This window comes from Pseudorasbora parva, chromosome 4 (assembly GCF_024679245.1).
Source record: "Pseudorasbora parva isolate DD20220531a chromosome 4, ASM2467924v1, whole genome shotgun sequence".
NCBI lineage: Eukaryota > Metazoa > Chordata > Actinopteri > Cypriniformes > Gobionidae > Pseudorasbora > Pseudorasbora parva.
In genome coordinates, this window is record NC_090175.1 from 6,099,451 (window position 1) to 6,116,483 (window position 17,033).

The following is a 17,033-nucleotide window of genomic DNA, read 5'->3' on the forward strand; positions in this document are numbered from 1 at the left end:
AAGGTTTTTTTTCTCATGTTCTTGCTCTCAGTTGTCTTCAGGGAAGGAGAGATACATTCAGCAATATGAAAAAAATAAAGTGCTGTCAGAGCGAGGATCCCTCATCCTCTACTTAAACAAGGTATTTATGCCGACTGTCACCCGATGGTGTCAAAAACAGATATGTTTTCTTTTGATTATGAATCGTTGCGGTTACTAACATAAATTGTATTTCATGGATTCCAGCATTAACAAGAACAAGCATTGCGTCAGTTTCTGACACGTATGGGGGAAAACTCTGAATAGTCTTCTCTCAAACTCTGAATAGTTTTCCCCCTGAATTCTCCAAATGCTGTAGCCCGATTATTCACAGCCTGTACGCACATAAGCAAAACTTCACCTCAGATAAATCAGCATGTGCCATACTTCAGTGATTGTATTTTTCTTTAAATTATCTTTCAAGAGAGTGAAAAACAGAATGCGGCGAGAGTATCCGCGTGCAGGCGGGGAGGAGCTGCAAACGGAGACGTGAAGTCGGACACTTTCTGCTTCCCGTAGTGACGCTTGTGCTATATTTGCATACTTTATCACAGCTGAAGTTAAATGAATCCAATATTTCTCAAATGCACAGATGTTTCAGTAGACATTTCCATTCAATACTTTATGTACCGCTTTATACAGCGTCTGTTTGTATAAGAGTAAAGTTTAACATATAAACCTACACTATCAATGAAGTGGGGTCTACGGTTTTTATCAGTTTTAGTTTGATAAACATGACAATATAACATCGCGACTACGTGAAAAGAGGTTTTACTGTTATATACTGTGTGTGTGTATATATATATATATATATATATATATATATATATATATATATATATATATATATATATATATAATGTGAGCATTACATAGCGGAATGTTTTAGAATAGACACGAAACACACATGACCGCTGTCATGCGGTGAATCCGGTTGTATTAGCTGGCCCTTCTCGAAATTCTCTTGCGCTACTTTGTTGACATACGTCACAGTCAAAAATTTCTAACCAGCATGCACTGCTTCAAGTCAAAATTTCAAAATATAATGTGCTAGATGTGGTCCTGCTCAGTATTCCACTTTTTATTTTTTGTCTCATTAGGTTTCTCATAAAGTGATAGAAAAACTAATCTTCAGAATGCACAAGATGCTGAATGTGGGTCTGCTTCAACCTGCTGCAGTCACAATATATGAATATTACTCACCAGGTGAGCTACCGCTGCACACGTGTTTTCACATGAAGAAAGATCACATCAAGGAACATGTCTCTGAAGCATTGAATGCAAAAGAAGACTCTCCCCTCTCACATACATAAGAATATAGTTTCCCTGTCTCATACTTATGTACCTAGCTAATATTTTATGTATAATGCACTGTTAAACCTTGCTGTAAAACGGCTTAAAATTTATTGACATTTACACTTTTGCGTGCGTGTCATTCGCAGTCATTTATAGAAGTGAGTGGGTGCTACAAAGTCCTTTTAAGCTCAATTGGCTTGTTTCCATTCCCTGATTAGTGGAGACTTCTCTGCAGAATCATTGATAATGAACCTGAACTCTAAAGTTATGGCCTGCGAAGTCAGAGCAGTTGTGGTTTACACACAAGTATGTGAGTGTAAACACTTATATATAGCAACTAGCACATGTGCCAGATGTGGGCCAGATCAGTATTCCACATGTGCCAGATGTGGGCCAGATCAGTATTTCACATGTGCCAGATGTGGGCCAGATCAGTATTCCACATGAGCCAGATGTGGACCAGATGAGTATTCCACATGAGCCAGATGTGGGCCAGATCAGTATTCCACATGAGCCAGATGTGGGCCAGATTAGTAATCCACATGTTCCAGATGTGGGCCATATCAGTACTCCACATGAGCCAGATGTGGGCCAGATTAGTAATCCACATGTGCCAGATGTGGGCCAGATGAATATTCCACATGAGCCAGATGTGGACCAGATCAGCATTACACATGTGCCAGATGTGGGCCAGATCAGCATTACACATGTGCCAGATGTGGGAAAGATCAGTATTCCACATGTGCCAGATGTGGGAAAGATCAGTATTCCACATGTGCCAGATGTGGGAAAGATCAGTATTCCACATGTGCCAGATGTGGGAAAGATCAGTATTCCACATGTGCCAGATGTGGGCCAGATCAGTATTCCACATGTGCCAGATGTGGTCCAGATCAGCATTACACATGAGCCAGATGTGGGAAAGATCAGTATTCCACATGTGCCAGATGTGGGCCAGATCAGCATTACACATGTGCCAGATGTGGGCCAGATCAGCATTACACATGTGCCAGATGTGGTCCAGATCAGCATTACACATGTGCCAGATGTGGGAAAGATCAGTATTCCACATGTGCCAGATGTGGGCCAGATCAGCATTGCACATATGCCAGATGTGGGCCAGATCAGTATTCCACATGTGGCAGATGTGGTCCAGATCAGCATTACACATGTGCCAGATGTGGGAAAGATCAGTATTCCACATGTGCCAGATGTGGGCCATTGTTTACATGTACAAACAGTTGTATTACACACTAAAGGAAAGGGAAAAAGTAAAGGAAAAAATACTAATCTTTAAAGTTTATTTATTTGTGGGCTTTTCTCAACAGATATTGTTGATATATAATATTTCTCGAAATTATGTACAGTAACATTTTTAATGAATGGACCTCCCTCCATTAAACCTGTGTGTGTGTGTGTGTGTGTGTGTGTGTGTGTGTGTGCGTGTGTGTGCGTGTGTGTGCGTGTGTGTGCGCGTGTGTGCGCGTGTGTGCGCGTGTGTGCGCGTGTGTGTGCGCGTGTTTCAGATGCTCGCTGTACGAAGTTCTACCACCCTGAAAGGATAGATGGCGTTATAGAGAGACTCTGTAAGGGAGATGTGTGCGTGTGTGCAGAAGGTATTGTCACACTTAAATAATAGGATAAAGTGACCGTAACCTGTAGTAGTGTAATATTTTATTTGGTTCCCTGCGGTTTACTTGCAATTTTAAACATTCAAGTATGAATATTTTTATTTTTTTATTATTGTATTTGGATGAGAAAATGAAAAATGTGTGTGTATATCTGTGTGGGTATAAACATTAACTTCTCTGAACACAGAAAACTGCACTTACCAGAGGATAAACAATGTAGAAGAAAAAAATGCCACAAAAATGATGTTGGAACGTTTGGATAAAGCCTGTGAACCTGGCATGGATTATGGTAAAGACCTTCAGTTCTGTGTTAATTCATTACCATGACTGTCATACTTTCATAAATCAAGATTCATTATTATGTTGTTCTAAACCACCATGAACCCGTTGTTTTTCAGTGGAACACAACATTTTTTTTTTTTTCATGCTGCTTTTTTTCATAGTGAGCAACTAACTGCATGTAACTTAAAAAAAAATTTAAATCAGGTACACAACCATAAAATATAATTTAGACAAAAAGCTAAATGTTGGAATACTGTTGCTCACAAAACAGATGTGACATTCACTTGTCATAGTGAACATGTCTGGTAAACTTCTAAAATGGCACACACTATGAAAAACAGATCATTTGCATGTATCCCATGTCTCCTGAAGCCAAATTAAAGCTTTGTCAAAAGCCAAATTTCACTGTTAATCAACGGTAAATCATCACAGTAAATCTTCCCTTCCAATGAGCCATTAACTCAAGAACCGTTGAAGCCAAATCATTCAGTCAGAGAGAGCTCATCACATGGAGGAATATTTTTATGGGAAATATCTTGGTTTTTGTTTTACAGAAGAAAGTCAGTCAGAGGCCTGGAACTACATGAGGGTGTACAATATGACAGTTTCTCTATTTTAGTGAACGATTACTTTAACCCTTAAAATCATTAAAAAATGTTTGACTTCTGCCACTGAATTCCAATCAGTTAATATGTCAATAACAATATAACACGTATCATTGACAGTTTATAAAGTCAAAGTGATCGAGATGGCTCTAGCACGGGACTCTGACATCTATACTATGATGGTGGAGAAGGTGCTGAAAGAGGGTACGGTTCAATATTCTCTCCATGTTTCTCCACTGATCAGGAAATGCATTTGAAGTGTGTCTGATTCTTGTGAAATGCTGTTTGTCCTCTCAAATACATCTTCAGCTTAAGGCTAAACGGCATTGCAGATCAAATGTTTCCTAATCTTTGTTCTGTCCTATAGGCTCTGATGATGATGTTGAGGGCAAAGTCAGATTATTTTTGGGTCGTCCCAGTTGCAGAAATCGTTTGGCATTGGAAGAAGGCAAATCGTATCTCATCATGGGCAAATCCACTGACCTGCCAGAATTTGAAGGAAGGTAAGTGTCCACTGTGTGTCTGTGAATATCAGGATTTGCCTGAGCTTTATCTGTTTATTATGAAGAATGTTGTTCATGGCTCAGTGATGAGACAGTTGTTGTTTTTGTTTGCCAAATGCATTTTAAATATCCTAGAATAGCTTTCAATACAGCTACTACTTAAATGGCTTGAATACAAATCTTCTGTGAGTTTTTGAGTTTTTTCTTTTTGTGTGGTTTAAAGTAAAAAAAAAAAAAAGTCTAGGTTGTGCAAATGTCCAGAGATGAATTTTCCCTGCCATTAACATAATTTTGTGGCGCTATTACTCATCTTCTGAAAGAGTACAGAATATCCTGTTTAAAACACAGGCAAAGAAGAAGCCAAAGCTAGCAATATAAGCATTGTTAATACACATGTAAGCTAATGGGATCATTAAATATCAAATGGCATTAGGGCTGTGACGATACGCCGATCTCCCGATTCTGTACTATCACAAATCAAACTGAACTTAAGCCATTATTTTAAATACTGGACTGCATGAAATAAAAATTAAAAAATTAAAGGAGGAGTTTGACACACAGTTTCTGTCAATCTCATGTAGTATTGCATCCTTTCTATCTCCGAACAGTCTTTACTTTTATTATATTTGTTAAAGAAAGATACATTGTACAGAATCATTCAGAATAAAACAGAGCAGCTGGAGGCATATCACGTGGGCAGAGCTAAAGAATCACGAGTGTACGCACCTATTGTGTTGAGAGCATCTGAAAGCTGTGACATCCTTAAACATGGGAAAACAAATCTATCCTAAATAAACGATGGCTATCAATCAGATTCAGCCATACATATATGACCCAGAATCTGATCCGGAGGCTGAAATTGAACGACGACTATAGCAGGACGTCTCTATGTGGTATGCACTGGAACTCTATATATTTGTTTAGCGTGCTGATAGCCAATAACAGACATTTGAAGCAGTTTTACTCACCACCTGCGGTTCCGTTGCACAACCTTGAACCTTTATCGCTGGGGCCACTCCTTCCTTAAGCAATAGACGATCTGCAAAACAGGCATCAAACTGGGCCATGTTAATAAAACAATCATAATCATCGCCGAAATCATCTAACTCTATCCACTTTCCCCTTAACGCTGGGTTCTTTGGGAAGCTGTGCAGGGTTGTCTTGCCCTGACAACCAAAAACACACTTCTTTGGTGACATTGATGATTTTGTGAAGTCCTGTGGCCTGTGCAGCGCAGCCGCCGACTTCCCTAAAGCCGAGCAAAGCGTGTTGTTGAACCTGCTGCTTTTGCTCTCTCGCTCTGGACGTCATGTTGTTCATTCTGGTGCCCGTACAAGGACATTCTGCACTAATTGACGCCACACAGACCCATACTCAAAAAAAAAAACTTTCCAGAACTTGTGAGAAACCAGGTGGAATTTTTGGGCACAGAAATACTCAATCAAACTTATTTTTTGAAACTTTGTCCATGTAAAATCCATGCTACTTTTTTAAATAGTCCATAGCACAGCCATGGAGGCTCCACATGAGTTAGCCCAGATTAAATGAATACTACTCAGTGTACATACTACAGGCTGTTAAAATAACACTGAATCATTTTTGGAGTTAATGAGATAATTAAGTGATGATTGAGCATTAATGATTAACACATGCTGTTAACAAGCATAATCACTGAAGGACAGAGAAACACAAGAACTACAACTGACTTCAGCCACAGCCTTAGATGAAATCAACTGAAGATAAAAGAAGACATTAAATCTCTGAAGATCTCATCAGAGGATTAAACAACTCCACAAACAGCATTACCAGTGTAATACAGTTCTTTGTTCAGGGAAGGAGGAGGCGGGAACTGGCGACCATTCAACAAGACATTATTAAAAAAAAATAAACAAAAGTAACCCGGGCAGCCCCTTACGGAAGACTGCCACACACACACACACATAATAAACCATAAACAAAACACAACGTCCTCTCTCCCTTCACTGGTGTTGCACTTCCTTATATGCCTCTGAGCTCCCTCATGAGAGGACTCGAGGCCGGTGTGCCTCGCAGGTGACGCTTGTCCACCTCTCCACAACCAGCGTCACGCATTACTAACCAGACTGACATTATTCATGTTATACTTCTTAAAAATCTTTCTTTAAATATATTGTATGTTCAGATATTCATAAAACAAAATATTCTGGGACCATTAAATATTTGTTAAAATAATCAAAAATGCTGGCTGGAATGGAATTCTAGAAAAAGAAATATTGGCATAAGTGAACATTAAAGCGGTGGTTGCATGCAATTTCAATTTTTAACTTTAGTTAGTGTGTAATGTCGCTGCTTGAGCATAATATCTGCAAAGTTACAGCGCTGAAAGTTCAATGCAAACGGAGATATTGTCTTTTAAAGTTACGGCAGTTTATTGCCTACAAAAACGGCCGGTTTGGACTACAACGAGCTTCTTCCTGGGTTGGTGACATCATAAACCCTTGCTAGTCTCTGCAGATGTGACTTCTGTCCGTAATGGGAAGGGGCGTGGCCTTAACCTGTGCTTGGCACTTCAGCCAATAAAAATAAAGGAAACTACATTTGGCCATCTAACCAATCTAAGATCAATTGCGTTTTTCAGAGGGATGGGCTTCATATAAGCAGGAAGCAAACGAGCCATTCAAAGGACAGTGGAGACAGCGGTGTGGAATAAAGGACAAATATAAGAAAAATATAAACAAGAAAAAAAAAGAAATATTAAGACATGTTAAACTGCGCCCTATAAACACAACCAAGCCTAGAGCCTTAAAGCCTTAAACCACCCCTTTAATATTTATTAAAATATAAAAATAAAAAAAAATATTTTGTAGGGGATGATTGTGGCGAGAGAACCATGACACTGAGAAGACTCGATACAGAAAAAAATCCCAGCAGGCAGTGCATGTCATTGTGACGTCAGGAATACATTGGATTTAGACGTCAAACCAATTTATATTTTCAACCAAAATCCAACGTCTGACTGACGTCACATTGACATACTCTGCCTGCTGGGATCACATATTTGACCTGTTATTAAAATGTTTTGTTCAGGTGAAACTGGATGTGTATTAAATGTTTGTCAAAAATGTATAAAAAGCAACATGAATGCAGATGTTTTTAAAATAATTCTCCTTTTTAATACCGATATATTGTTCATTGACCCTTACACCTTAAATAATGCATGTGCTTTATCAATGTATACAGTGTAAGTCTGTAATGTAGTCTGTTCTGTTGTTTTAGACTGCAGTATATCTTTGGAGAGCACACCTGGGTTGAATACTGGCCCACACAAGAGGAAAGCCGAACTGAAGAATTCAAGATAAAGTATTCGGCCTTAACTGAGCTCCAGATAAACCTCCCACTAAAAGGATGTACTACATAATTATATAAACAACATTTATTGATTACAGGAAATTAATGTTAATCATGGTGCGATAAATATAGAGCATTCTGATTACTTTTTTCATTCTGATTCATAAATCCAACATTATAATTAGTTTTGTGTGATTTTTTTAAAATCCATATCTCATTTTAATAATCATAAGAGACTTTAAATTAGAATGTATGGATATCTGAACACTATTCAAAAGGAGAAAATGAAATAAAATAAATGGTTCCAGATGATTATTCCTGACCCGAGTTATTATTCCTGACATCTTTCCAACAGGAGTTGATGTGGACAATAAAAGAATGACTGTCAGATAGGGCTGCCAAACAAAAAAAAACTTAAAATTAAAGTAAAAATCTGAATTTAAATAAAGTACACACAACTTTAACATAAACCTTCCTTTAACTTTCACTTCAAATCCACTAAATCAATGGCTCAGCCCAATCAGAAGAACCGGTACTTAGGTAGAAACCAGTACATAAATGCCATTGTCATTGTCACTGTCAAACATCAGACAGACTTAAGCGGCTTTTGCACTTAAAAGTCTTTTTGAATAAATTGTGCCTGCAGTTGTGCCCGCCTGTTATATCCTGTGTTTTATATCATATAACACACAAATGGGCAGATTTAGGGATGGGTTATGTGTTCAAATGTGACAAAAAAAATAATATATATATATATATATATATATATATATATATATATATATATATATATATATATATATATATATATATATATATATATATATATATATATATATACAATAATGCTGGCTGATTAAATCAGACTCACACTCCGTCATGTCATAATGACAAAACCATAACCCGATACATAATTGAATCATGCCGATAGCAATCCCATGTCCAAAGCATCCGTGTATGACGGCAAATGTTTCTCATTTTAACTGTCAAAAATACCCGGTGTATTAAAAAGTAAGAGTCCTGAACAAGCGTCAGTATGTGACGAGTTGGGTGTGAGAACATGTTGCAACATGCATGAATGAATGCATGCTTAAGTATGACCTAAATGCATTATTTGTGTGCATTGATATATAATTGTATTCCTTTACTTTTATTATCATCATAATTGTCACTTTATTGAGTGAGAAATGTCTCCATGAGCAAGATATTATTGTCAAGCTCAACACATCTTTTAAAGTGCTCAATGAAAGACCACAGGGCAAATTCCCAAATTCCCTGACGGTGACTCTTCCAGACATAAATCACTCTTCAGATGTAGTTCAGTGTGTTCAACAGGTTTAATGTGTGCTGAAGGGTGGAGCACAGGGACAAACGGTAGAGGAGTTTAGTGATGTCCGAGCTAAGCTTAGATTCATGTTTTATTACACTCTGTGACTGAAATTACAACTCGGGGATGTGAACTTTTACTAAAGAGCTGATCTCAAGGCCTAAAGTGTGACATTTGTATTTTCATTAGTAAAAATTCACACTCAAATGTGTCTGTTGAGGAACCTTGTTTCATATTCTGCTGTTGAAGTTGATCTATGGCAATAACCTTTAATAACTTTATATCTATTATTCTTAAAGGGTTAGTTCACCCAAAAATTAAAATTCGGTCATTAATTACTCACCCTCATGTTGTTGGACACCCGTAAGACCTTCGTTCATCTTCAGAACACAATGAAGATATATTTGTTAAAAGCTGAGAAAGGCTTCAGAAAGGCCTCCATTGGCATTCAGTAGATTCCCACTCACAAGACCCATAAAGGCACTAAACACATCGATACAAAGCTCATCTCACTACAGGGGCTGTGCAATAATTTTGCAATGCGACAAAAACAGTTTTTGTGCCAAAAAAAATCAAAATAATGACTTGGTGTGTCCAACGACATGAGGGTGAGTACTTCATGAAATAATTTTCAACCCTTTACTAACCCTTCCAGGTAAATCAAAACCATACCACACACCAATAAAAATATGGTTTCCTCCATTTTAATGAACCAAATTAAAGTGTGTTAGCATGTCTGTCAATCACATGCCACAGCATTAGTCACTTACTGTCATCAGTTCATGACAATAGAGGGAGTTTCACAGTCACGAGAGCTTGAGCCTGAGCTCAAATACCTTCATTCAGTCTCTGGATTCACACTGAGAAACTACAGGAACCATCCACACACACAGAAATGAATGCAGCACGTACAGGTATGTCTAAATTAATGTGGTATATTCATAACAAATTGATATTATAGTCAATATAGAGGCTGTCAGAGGCAAAACATTCACAGCAAAACCTGTTTAACTGGCTACCATGTGTTTTACACACTGGTAATATGGGTGATAAAGTTCTGAGTATATAGATCTTCATTTAGAACGTGATCTAGATGTGTCTATATTTGTGCCAATGGTGTAGATAGTGAATCAAATAGTAGGTCATTAATACATATAGCAGCATGGATATCTGTGTACTGTCAGGTTATCAAGTGTATGATCTGTTATTGAAGTTATTATGTTTCAGATACTATCAATATATTTTCAGACATGTTAGTTTAGGCTGACATGAGTGTGACTGACTCAACTTTTTAAAGCCGGCGCAGAGCAAAATTCTGAGAGATATTGTTGTCTAAAAGTTTACAAGTCATTTTACTTAATAAGCATTTCATCATAAATGTTCTGTGGATGACTGTACTGTATGTACTGTTATATTTGCTCATTTTGAGTTTAATAATATATTTGATACTTTATTTCCTCATGTGATGTTTGTGTTTTGTGTGTTATTTAAGACACTGTCTCTTTAAGAGGACACACCCACTATTGGAAGCTTAATGGCCTTGATGTTCATATTGTGACCAGCTGTGGAAATAAGAAAGCAAGGCTTTTTGTTAAATGTTAAAGGGATAGTTCACCCAAAAATGAATATTTGCTGTTAATTTATAACAGACTCAGGCCATCCAATATGCAGGATACTTTTTTTCTTCAATAGAACAGTGAAGAAGATTTTGAGCTAAAACCATGATCCTCTGTTGAAGTCAATGGGCGACGTCACTTTAAGATGATAAAAAAATATATATAGGTAACACTTTACAATAAGAGTGCACTAATATGCATTACTTCATGCTTAATTAATGCAAAGATAATCATGAGTTAATGTATTAATAATGGTGAACTAACCCATTTATTAATGATTACTGCATCAGCAACTAATGAAGATTATCATGATGAATAGATTAAGTAATCATTAAAGTCTTCTTAGTTAAATGTGTCATAATGTATTAATTCCTTAATAACATATTATATTAAACTAATAATGTAAATTAATGTGCTTATTACCACAACGGGTCAAAGCCGTGCATTTCAACCTCCAGTCGTCTGCTTTAATTAATCATTAGATAATGATTTATAAAGGTATCATTATGTTATGACTTTACTTGAGTCATGTGCCCCAACAAGTAAAATAGAATTAAAGGAGTTAATACATTACGACACATTTAACTAATAACAATTGAATGATGACTTAATCTATTAATCATGCTGAATCTTCATTAGTTGCTGATGCAGTCATCATTAATAAATGGGTTAGTTCACCATTAGTAATACATTAACTCATGATTATCTGTACGTTAATTAAGCATGAATTGATGCGTATCAGTGCACCCGTATTAATACTCGCGGCTCCTGGCGGTGCATTGAGGTATTAAGAAGCAAAAACGCTTTTTCTATGCAAGAAACTGAACATACCTCTAATCCACAGCCTTGGCAACCGGTCCTGAGCACGTCAAGTTCTGCTCACGAGCTTCCTGGCGCATAAAGGGTTACTTCAGTGAGTTAGCATTAAGCTTTGTATTGAAACTAGGTCATTAATGTAGAAGAAATGTGAGATTATTTTTTGAATTTGGTGCCTTCTAGACTGAGAAAAGACAGAAAATGTTTTTTTGTCTCATGGGGACGAACGACAACAATTCCCAGAATGCTTCGCTGCCCTACGAGGCCACTCCCAAAGTCATCAATCATTAATCATTCAGTTCAGTTTGGAGAACAGACGCTACAATTAAAAAATGAAGGTGTGTGTTCAATATAATATGAGTGAGCCGAGCGATGTGAGTGATCCCATCTCAATCGATGTGTTGAAAACATGCAGAAATAGCTCCTCCGGCTGGCTGTAGTCTTTAAGCTCTGGCCAAACAACCCTCCGATGACGCAAAATGCTGATATTTGTGTCATCGGAGGATTTTTTACAGAAATAAAAAGCATAAATCTCTCCTCTCGGGGATATGAGGAGGAGGAGCACGATCATTCGAATATACTCCAGGGTTTCTACTGATAGAAAGCCATATGCTAATCGCTGAAGTGACCCTTAAATGACGTGTGCACAGGAGCGACCTCACACGTGAGCTGAAGCTCTTTGTTTACAGTGAGGGAGGACGCGTGTTCACCAGCAGTACGAACCTCTAAAGCAGTTTAAAAGCACCTTTAAAAGCAGCCGATTTAAGAAAAATAATAATAATTACAAAGAGTAATGTTTAGCTGTGCTGCTACTTCCTCCAACTCTCAGTTCATGATCAGACAAGTTCAAACAAGTATGGTTATGCAAACAAATTCCATGTTGTCTAGTATTACATCAAAATCATCTTGTCTGATCAAGCACTGAAAGAGATGGAGTCAGCAGCGGCACACCTATCCATAACCCTTTGTTATTATCATTTTTTTTAAATCGGCTGCAACTGTCAAAATAAACACAATGTAGGCATGCGTCACACAGTCGAACGCACTGCCTTGCAAAGTATATTACTTTTGACTTGTTCACGTACACAGGCGTATGACATGTGCATGTGTGACCCGCACAGTTACAGAAACTGTACACTGACCCTCGCGTACACATAAAAAGTGAAGTATACTTTGTCCTTAAACCCAATGAATTCACAATGATTTATTAGATGCACGTGCTGAATGAACGCAGGTAAACTGGAGCCCTTTGCTAGCATGTCATTTAACATCCATGAGATTAATTAGATATATACAAACTTTATAATCTACTTAAGTGTTAATTATTAACCAAATGCATCCTATATGAGAGAAATCATGGGTCTACACAAAATAAACACAACATTACAACTTACATTTGCACAAAACAAAAGGCTGCGAATACATACGCAAACTTATAGTCATGAATAAGGTGTAACTCCAGCTGAAAAATGGTCCCAAACATAACTCTGGCTCCGTGCTCAGACCGTTAGCCAAGGCTGTGGATTAGAGGTCCCCATTGACTTCCATTAGAGGATCGCAGAGGATCATGGTTTCAGCTAAAAATCTTCTTTACAGTTCTTCTAATGAAGGGGAAAAGACAGCTACATCTTGGATGGCCTAAGGGTGAGTAAATTAAGAGCAAGTTTACATTTTTGGGTGAACTATACACCCAAACTATACACCCCGCCACCACACACACAAACACACACCCCCAGTTTATGGAAAATACCATTAAGTTTCTATAACATTGATCACAATGTAACCACAAAGATGTACCCCAGAACCTTCCTCTAATGTTTATTTCTGATTATTTCCCAGAGTCTGATGAAGCACTTGCTGCTCAGGATCTGAGGATGGTGCTGATCGGAAAAAGTGAAGCTGGAAAGAGTTCAATAGGCAATGTAATACTGGGCCGAGAGGCGTTTAAAGAGAGCAGCACCAGAGAGAGTGAGATACAGAGAGGAAGAGTAGAAGACAGAAACATCTCCATCATCGACACTCCAGGATTCTTCAACACTCAACTGACTGATGAAGAGATGAAGAAGCAGATGATGAAGAGTCTAGATCTCGCTCATCCTGGTCCTCACGTCTTCCTGCTCATCATCAGAATCGACAAATTCACAGAAAACGTGGAGAAGATCGTAAAAAAGATTCACGAGCACTTCGGAAAAGAAGCTTTCAGGTTCACCATGGTGTTGTTCACAGGAAGAGAGGCGATGTCCAAACGAAAATGGATCGAGTTCAGGCTGGACAGAAAAACTAGAGAACTCCTGAGCTTCTGTGAAGAGAAATGCGACGTGATCATTTACAAAAACAAGAGAGATAAGAAACAGATCGCCGGTCTGCTGGAGAATATTAGTGAAGTGGTGAGGAAGAACAGACGAGAACATTACGTTAAAGAGATCTCCCCGAAGACTGGCAAAGATGAGGTGAGGATGAAACAAGACGGAAAAGAGAAGCTCAGTCTAGAAGAGAAAATACCAAGCCAAGAGAAAGAGAACAACAGACCAGAGCCTCAGATCAGAGAAGAGGAGATAGAAAACAGTGTTCAAAAAGACCAAAGAGCAACAAATGAGAGTGAAAAAGGATCTTCAGATGGAAATCAAAGTGACAGAAAACATGAAGCGTGTTCCATCAGTGAGGAGAAGAAAGACACAGCAGAAAATCATCTAACGGGTAGATATTTAGCAGATACACTAACAAAATTAGGCATTTATTAATTGTGAACAGTAAACGGTTAATTGATTCATTTAATTATTAAATTGAAAGACATAGTCGCGTGTTTTGACCCTCAAAACAATCATAAATCAGAATATAAATCTTGAACTCTTGGCATAATCACTCACTGCAATGGAAATCGCATAAAAAAGTTGTAATATGAAAATGTACATCTCTTGTTGTTGGATTAGATCACTTCAAAATTAACATTTCTTGATGTTTTACTCACCCCAAGTTTTTTGAGGAAAACATTCCAGGATTTTTCTCCACATAATGGACTTCAATGGGAACCAAAGGCTGAAAGTCCAAATCAATGCAGTTTCAGAGGAAGAGCTTCAGAGACTCTGACCAATCCCAGAGGAGAAATAGAGTCTGATCCAGACAAACCATTGGACATTTTAAATAAAAAAATAAAAATAAAACAATTTTATATACTTTTTGAAACTGCACTGATTTGGACCTTCAACAGCTGGTTCCATTGAAGTTATGAGGAGAAAAATCCTGGAATGTTTTCCTCAAAAAAACTTAATTTCTTTTTAACTGAAGAAAGAAAGACGATCTTGGATGAGATAAAATAGAAATATAATGTCAGGAAATTTTCCTTTTGAAGTGAACTAATAATCCTTTAAGTTAGTAAATGCAAAAAGTTCTTCTTTGCTGCATCTGATCTAAAGAAGAACATATCTGTTTTGTAAAGAGCTATAAAAATAAAAATGACGACTTGATTTGACTTGTTAACTAATGTTGTTGAGTTACTGAACTAATATGCACATTGTTTTTCTTCACAGCGTCCGATCTGAGGATCGTTCTTCTGGGTAAACGTGGATCAGGAAAGAGTTCGACAGGAAACACCATCCTGGGAAGAGACGCCTTCAAGAGTTTCTCATCAAGCCCTCAGACCTGTGAGAAACAAGAAGCCGGTGTATGTGGAAGAAACATCTCAGTCATCGACACTCCAGGACTGTTTGATCCGGCGATGACGAGGGAGCAGCTGAAGGTTGAGATTGAGAAGTGTGTGGAGATGACGGCTCCTGGTCCTCATGTGTTTCTGCTGGTCATCAGACTGGACGACAGATTCACAGAGGAGGAGGAAAACACAGTCAAATGGATTCAGGAAAATATCGGAGGAGAGGCGGTTCATCACACCATCATTCTGTTCACTCACGCTGATCATCTGAAGGGTAGATCAATCGATGAGTATATCAGAGACACTCCAGAACTGCAGGCATTCACTGAGAGTTTGGGAGGCCGATTTCACTCATTCAACAATAAAGACGTGGAAAACCGCTCTCAGGTCACTAAACTGATGGAGACGGTTGACATGATGGTGGAGAGAAACAGAGGGAAGCACTACACCAGTGAGATGTTTGGAAAGACTGACATGGAAAAAGAGGAGAAAGTCAACGAAGACCCGTCTAAATGGTTGAAAGGAGCGTTTATTTTCTTCATCGGCGCTCTAGCGGCTGCAGCGGTGGCTCAGAGTGGCCTTGAAGGATGATCAACAGCAAAGCAATATGAACAAACAGCTGGAAAATCCCTTTGGGGATATCACAGACTCTAAAAATAATAGTGTGGATGATTTTATACTGTTCATAAGTATTCAATAGGCTGGACCTAAAGTTTGCATTACCCATCAAACACAACAGAATGTCATGTTATATCAATGTTAAAAAGGTTATATGATCTCCGACTAAATATGTTCCAATTATGGAAAATATAAATATTCGTATTGCATGTTTAAGCATTGTTTCATTTTTAGAGGAAAATATGTTTTAATTTAAACTGTATTTGGCAGTGATTAATATTAATAATAACTAATAAAAAAATGCTTTCTGTCTGTCAAGCATTTTGCATGTTCGCTGAGACTCAGGCCTACGTTAGCGCAATGTTAAACATTTAACTGTGAAATTACAATATGTTAATAATTGCATTACTTTCACAGTAGGACCTTTCTTGAATCTAACTGCACTAAAAAGTGGTTTTACTGTGAGTCTACAGTATTGGAAAACACAATTTACAGTCATACTGTATTTCTACAGTGTATATGTACTATGAAGGTACCCAGCATGCAGTGCAGCATGAATAGATTATACTGTGGATTTTCTTGACTCTTGTTGGTTTTATCTGTGCTGCTGAACTTATTTTTGCTTCATTTTAGCAGGTTGTGTTGCTGATTTATGTTGTATTTTAAGTGTTTTTATTATTAGTTGAGTGTCTCCATCGTTGTGTTTTATACTGTGTTGAGTATTTATGTATTATTTGATTAATTACAGTCCTTTCTTTACTATTGTGAAATATCCATCTACAAACAGTTATGAATTTGAAATAATCATTGGTAAATCTTCATTATTGAATAAAAAAGAATGACTTCATACTAAGAATTGTTTGCCAAAACTAATTCTTATTTGTATCTAATATTTTTTAACAAATGTTTTAATTTGACACACTTTGGACTTGGCTATATTAAAAATTGATGAATATATAAGGTCCAAGAAACTGGAACACTGATAACCATTGTGGTGACTTCAATTACAGTGCTAAAGAATACATTTATTACAGTGACATGATTAAATACAACTTTATAATGTGAAATCACAGTAACACAAGAGCAGTAAGTCACACTTTAGCATCATTCTGATGTCATTTGTAAAAAATTACCCAGCATGCATTAATTTCACACTAAATTTCTAACTGTAATTTATTGTAAAATAACACCCATTTTTGTAAATTCAGATTTTTTTTTTTTAATGTGGAGTCATAACCACTAGCCATGTGTAGGTTCATCTCCCCTTTAAAAGTATAATCGCTGTGGCTCTGCGATGGAAGTTTTATGTTTGTTTAATGTTGTAACAACTCAACGCGTCACTGTCAAG

The 17,033-nt window shown here is 37.4% G+C and overlaps 2 protein-coding genes across 2 annotated transcripts in view; both read left to right on the forward strand.

Moving 5' to 3' along the window:
* The window catches only part of LOC137072754 (complement C3-like), a 65,525-nt gene extending 57,551 nt beyond the window's left edge, over positions 1–7,974 (forward strand). The window contains exons 35-41 of the mRNA XM_067440676.1: positions 32–121; positions 1,119–1,224; positions 2,841–2,930; positions 3,133–3,234; positions 3,953–4,036; positions 4,200–4,335; positions 7,591–7,974. Of these exons, the coding sequence (XP_067296777.1) occupies positions 32–121; positions 1,119–1,224; positions 2,841–2,930; positions 3,133–3,234; positions 3,953–4,036; positions 4,200–4,335; positions 7,591–7,732 (750 nt within the window). The 3' untranslated portion in view covers positions 7,733–7,974. The remainder of the gene's footprint in view (positions 1–31; positions 122–1,118; positions 1,225–2,840; positions 2,931–3,132; positions 3,235–3,952; positions 4,037–4,199; positions 4,336–7,590) is intronic.
* Positions 7,975–8,571: 597 nt separating this feature from the next.
* Positions 8,572–16,371, forward strand: LOC137073848 (GTPase IMAP family member 8-like). Its single transcript, XM_067442553.1, has 3 exons — positions 8,572–9,903; positions 13,261–14,118; positions 14,949–16,371. Exons 1-3 carry the CDS (start codon positions 9,885–9,887, stop codon positions 15,656–15,658), a joined length of 1,587 nt encoding a protein of 528 aa, XP_067298654.1. The 5' UTR covers positions 8,572–9,884; the 3' UTR covers positions 15,659–16,371.
* The last annotated feature ends 662 nt before the right edge of the window (positions 16,372–17,033 follow it).